The sequence below is a fragment of the Anolis carolinensis genome, chromosome 1 (genome assembly GCF_035594765.1).
Source record: "Anolis carolinensis isolate JA03-04 chromosome 1, rAnoCar3.1.pri, whole genome shotgun sequence".
Taxonomy (NCBI): Eukaryota; Metazoa; Chordata; class Lepidosauria; order Squamata; family Dactyloidae; genus Anolis; species Anolis carolinensis.
In genome coordinates this window covers 351,287,692-351,293,570 of record NC_085841.1, presented here as the reverse complement: position 1 = coordinate 351,293,570, position 5,879 = coordinate 351,287,692, and the positions used below count along the sequence as shown (strand labels likewise).

At 40.0% G+C, this 5,879-nt stretch overlaps 1 protein-coding gene across 2 annotated transcripts in view; it reads right to left on the bottom strand.

Moving 5' to 3' along the window:
* Nucleotides 1-2,556: 2,556 nt before the first annotated feature.
* tdrd9 (tudor domain containing 9) overlaps nucleotides 2,557-5,879 on the bottom strand; it is a 120,475-nt gene continuing 117,152 nt past the window's right edge. For both annotated transcript variants that reach the window (XM_016990668.2, XM_008105449.3), the window contains exon 36: nucleotides 2,557-3,478. In XM_016990668.2, coding sequence (XP_016846157.2) covers nucleotides 3,377-3,478 — 102 coding nt within the window. In that variant the 3' untranslated portion in view covers nucleotides 2,557-3,376. The remainder of the gene's footprint in view (nucleotides 3,479-5,879) is intronic.

The following is a 5,879-nucleotide window of genomic DNA, read 5'->3' as shown; positions in this document are numbered from 1 at the left end:
GACTGCCAGGAGACCCGATCCCCAACTCTCTTTGGCTGGGACAAGGCCGAACCATTAAATCATAACAGAGAAAGCTTTGTAAAAGGTATCAGCAATTTTAATAGGACAATCAAGGGTATCCACATTATCTGACATGCTCCAAAATTTTCTGGCCTTTCTTTGAGGAAATGCAAAATATCATTAGAGTTACAGAGTTGGAAGATACGGCAAGAGCCATCCAATCCAAACCCTTGCCATGCAGGAAAATACAATCATACAAAACTATACAATACTACTATTTTCTTACCTCACCCAGAATCAAGAGTCAGAAGGGGCCACACAAAACCCATCTAGTCCATCCCTACTTATACGCAGAAATACACATCTAAAAAACTCTCAAAAGATGGCAGTCCAAACTGTTTAAAGATTCATGCCTTGAATCCAAGTATATCACAGATTATTAATTGGCAAGATAATTCAGATGGGGTTTGCCATTGCCTTCTTCTGAGGCTGAGAGAGTGTGACTTGTCCAAGACCACTCAGTGGATTCCCATGGTTTACCGGGGATTGAAGCCTTTGTTTACTGGATTTCTAGCCCATCATTCAAGCCACTACCTTGCACTGTCTCTCAGGTACCTTTTATCCAGGTAGAAATAAATTTCAAAGACAAGTCACATTCACAGAATCCACTGGATGGCAGCAGATTCCTAGAAATAATGCAGAACGTCCATTTTCACTCTCAGCCCTCTCTTGCTGTGCAGGCACGCAACTATGGGGGATGGATTAAAATAGCTGTGGCGTATCTTAAAGGGTCAAAATGCTGAAAATCCAAAATAGTGTCTGCAAGTCCAACAGATTTCTTGAAAACAGGTGTGTCTGTATGTGAGTAACCACAAGCAACTCAGTGAAACAGAGCAAACAATGATTTCCTTAATCATTAAGATGGATACCAACCCAGACAACTCTGTTTTAAGATTGAATAGAATAGGAAGGGATGGAGTCTGGTAAACTGAGTGAATCCCAGGTATTAACTTAAATTCTTTTCCCTGCTTACAGTTTTAGAGCTACCATCAGATAATCACTGCATTATTAATCATCATTATTAGTTATGTGTTTATATCCCACCACCAAGAGTCTCAGGTCGTAAGTTAAGTTGGAACAGTTTAAAACCATCTAAAGGAGTCAAAGAGTAATTTAAAAACGTATTAAATATAGAGTGACCCCTTGTATCCTTGGGGGATACATTCCTGGACTTTAGATATACATGAAACCATGGATAATAGCAAAACCCATTGAAATAAAGGACTTTGGGCCCAAGAAGACCATTTGAAATGAAAGCAATAACTGGATTTAGGTCGATGGGTCGGGCTGTGGCGCAGCTGGCTAGTAACCAGCTGCTAGAAATCACTACTGACCGAGAGGTCATGAGTTCGAAGCCTGGGTCAGGTTAAGCCTCCAACCATTAATAGCCCCGGCTTGCTGTTGACCTATGCAGCCCCGAAAGACAGTTGCACCTGTCAATTAGGGAAATTTAGGGACGCTTTATGCGGGAGGCTAATTTACAACACCATAAAACTGCCAGCAAAACACGAGGAAAGGAATGCGGAAGTACAGCCACTACTGGACAGTGAAGCAACAGCTCCCCCTGTGGCCGGAATCGTGAAGCTGGAAAAATGTTAAAAATGCCTCTGAGTTTGTCTAATGTATGTTGTTTGTCTGTTGGCATTGAATGTTTGCCATATATGTGTTCATTGTAATCCGCCCTGAGTCCCCTTCGGGGTGAGAAGGGCGGAATATAAATACTGTAAATAAATAAATAAATAAATAAATAATAAATGTACACACAGAAATGAGCCAAATCCAGTCATATATTCTATTACCTAATTTAAATAATTATGTGAGAAGGAGAACATGCTAGTATTAAGTTCCTCTGTCATCATTTGTCATGTATATCTCTTTGTGTGATTACATATACCAACTGTTCAGACTTCCCAATTGTAGGAAAAATTTCTGCAAGAGCTAAATTATATTTTTAATTCGCCATTAAGATCTTTGGATAAAAAAAACCTTCCAAAATCCAGTTGTGTACTGCTTCTATTTCAAGGCACTGCACAATCCTTCTTCTACACTGTAAAATTAATGCAGTTTGACAACAGTAGCTAATAGCTCTTGAATCCTGGGAGAAGACTAAAGACCTTGTAAAATCACAACTTCCATGATTTTATAGCACTGAGAATCATGGTTGTTAAAGTGGTGCCAAACTGCATAAATTTTACAGTATACAGTGCTCAGGTGAAACTTTTTCTATTTCTGGTGTAGTCGTGCACTATTTCTTTGATTCATATGTCACTTGATTACTACTCGAGAAACATATTAATAAAATTTTAAATATTATCTATCCATATTTGTGTGTGTGTTTTACAGTTAAACAATGCATAGTTTAATACCTTCCACTGGGACAAGAGAAACATTAACTGTAGGAAGAAAAAATTACGTTATCTCATCTATGATCATTTACCATTATTTTGTCACACACACACATACACAATTTTTCAAGCAAAAAAAATCATGAAATACTATGTTCAATTGTTTTATTTTTTCCAACCAAACTACAAATTACAACAGAAAGTAAATACCAAATTGAACATTGAACAACATAACTGGTCCCACTCCTTCAATTTCTACTTGTTGAGAAAAACCTAAAGATGATGTTCCTGTTTAAGCTCCTCCATGTGATCAGTAGCATTATATGACCCAAATGTATGATTGTGGAGAGGAACCAAGGCTTCCTTTCTAAACTACAACTCTTACAATTGTTCAGTCAACATCGTCTTTCTGGTTGGGAGAATCTCATTGCTGTGGGCCAAGAAAGGACATTTTCCAAGGAACTTATGAATTATGGAGGAATATTTTTTTTTGGACTACAACTCCCAGAATCCTCTAGCCAGCATAGACAGTGAATGGGAAATACCCAAATTTCCAAAAATGGCAGACCCAAAAGTAGCTGCTATCTCGCCCCTTCAGACATTTGCCTGACATTTACACACATCAAAAGGAGTACAGCTGGGTGTTGCAATAAGAAGGCAGGGCTCTTATGTATTTGTGGACTTCTAGTTCTAAGATGTCCAAGACAGCATAGTAAATGGTAAGGGATTATGGGACATGCCATCTGTAACATCTGCGGAGCTAAAGTTCTCCACCCCATCAATACCATACAGCTAACACATCAAAAGGATATTATTCAGAATTCAATTGAGGCACATAGAGAGAAAACAGAGAATTTCATTTTTTCTATGGTACTCTTATAGATAAGTTGTTTCTTGGAACTACTTAAATCTTAAATACATCAACAAGCAGTCAAACAAGACTTCTTTCCAGTAAAGTGTGCATAAGACCCTCATGCATTCAATAAAACCAGGTTATGCAACTGGTAGAGACAACTGTTCATTCCTCTTGCACTCCGCAGGTCCGACTGGTCAATGAGAAGGCTTGGCTTCAGCTAATGAAGGGAAAGAAATTTTAGTTTGCAATTACCAAACTTGAGAACAGTATCATAAGAAATCCTTGCCTTTTTGGTTAGTTCTGGGTGGGAGTGTTCATCACATTAGGTTGGGTTCAAGTGTAGGATAGAGCATTCTTTGCGTATTTTAAGTGTGGGGGTCAGCATTCTTTTCAAATGTTTCAGGAGGTGGTGGGAAGTAGATTTTGGTAATCTGGATGTTTGGCCAATTCTCTAATGTGATGGCATTCATTGCTCTTAGGCTTAGAATAAAACGTTTCCACAATTTGTGGGAGGAGAAATTGTGGGAGGTGCCAAAAGTACCCTTGTTAGGGAAAGCATTACCTTTTGCTCACTGAGTTTTTACTTTGCCAAAACAATTTTTTTAATAGCCTTTCCGTGTCCTGTCTCCTGTCCTGTCCTGTCTCCTGTCCTGTACTCTGTCCTCTGTTTCCTGTTCTGTCTCCTCTGTCCTCTGTCTCCTCTGTCCTCTGTCTCCCGTCCCACCCCACCTTCTGTGATATGTCTGTGCCTTACGTTGCATGGGAAATCCGGGAGAGAATAATTATATTATTATTATTATTATTATTATTATTATTATTATTATTATTATTATTATTATTACAGTAGGGTCCCGCTTATCCAACCTTCGCTTATCCAACATTCTGTATTATCCACCGCAGTCTGCCTCCTGCCCGGATACACAGCTGTTTCTCTAGACAGCAACGCACAGCGAACCAACACTCCCAACCAACACAAGTGCAGCTACACCCCCAAACAAATGGGAGACTTGTTGTAAAACATGATGTTTTGGTGCTTAATTTGTAAAAACATAACATAATTTAACATCTAATATGCTTTCCCTTGATCCCTCCTTATCCAACATTTTTGCTTATCCAACATTCTGCCAGCCCATTTATGGTGGATAAGTGAGACGCTACTGTATTATTTATTATGCCATGTCTCTATGCTGTGCAGTCCTGGTAGTTAAAGTTTCCCAGGGTCCATACGCTTCTCTTGGTACATCTACACTGTGAAATGAATGCAACTGGACCTTACTTTAAATGCCATGTCTCCATAAGATGGTCTTGGGAATTGTGGTTTCCCAAGGTCCATGAACTTTCTCTGGGTGCATCTACACTGTGAAACAAATGCAGCAAGACTTGATTTTAAATACCATAGCCCCATACAATGCAGTCCTGGTAGTTATGGGTTTCCTAGGTCCACACCCTTGTGTGTGGGGTAGCGGGGAGAGAAGGGAGGTGCATCGCCGTTTTCCTTCCCTCCCTGCCTGCTTCCTACTTTCAGAATTGAAGACACATAACAGCTGACATTTCAAAGAGAGGAGGTTTTTTTCCACAAAGAACATGGGAAGTATAGTGGGCGGTGCCTAGCAATTGATAGCAAATCTACTGAAAGAACACTGAGTACAACGGAGTACCAGATACTTTTAACAGTGTGATAAAGATTGGGAAATCATCCGTTTCATTTCAAAACTGTGTCAGAAAGAGCTCTACTGTGCCAAAAACTTCCTTGCTTCAATGTGATACAATCCCACAATCCCTTTCCATTGTTAATGATAGCTATTGTCATGTGTCATGTTCTGCAGTTGATGGTAGTTGAGGATGTCAGGCCTAGCAGTTGATGATGGAAAGGGTTAATGTAAATCCTAGTTCTGCAAGACTGAGTAATCTGTAAGTAAGAGTTACAGGTGAAAGCAAGTAAGGGTGGAGGCATACAAGAGGTAGGTTGCAGCTGGGTTGTACTGGATATAAGGAGCTAGCATGGAGAACGATCTTTGGGAGAAAAGTATTTGTCCTACTTTGGCTGTGGATGCTGCTGGTTTTCCCCCCAGGTATGTGGATTTTCGGTATCCTGACCTGTCTCCTGAACTCTTGGAACCCTGGAACCTGGAACCTCAGGACTGGCCATTGACTATGGTATAGATTCTTGATCCTTGGACTTTACTCATTGAACTCTCAGCATTTGACTAATGGACTGGACCTTTTTTTGACTATGGTGTCTTCTTATACCTGCATCGGCATTTGCTATCAGTTTTGTTTTGATTCTGTGGCTGAGTGCTATCTTTATGGTGTACAATGGGACTTTGAAAACTGCCTGACAGTAAGTGCTGCTTTAATTAAACAGTTTAACACAAGCTGGGTGATTGTATTGGTTCACCTCTGCCTGCTTACTGGCAGAGCCCTGGCATTGTGACAGAATACTTTTCTCCCAAGGATAATTTTCCAGGCTAGCTCCTTATATCCAGTACAACCCAGCTGCAGCCTCCACCCTTACTTGCTTTCACCTGTAATTCCTATTTACAGATTACTCAGCCCTGTAGTACTAAGACTTACATTAACCCCTTCCATCACCAAATTACATCTGCAGTGTGTTTTAA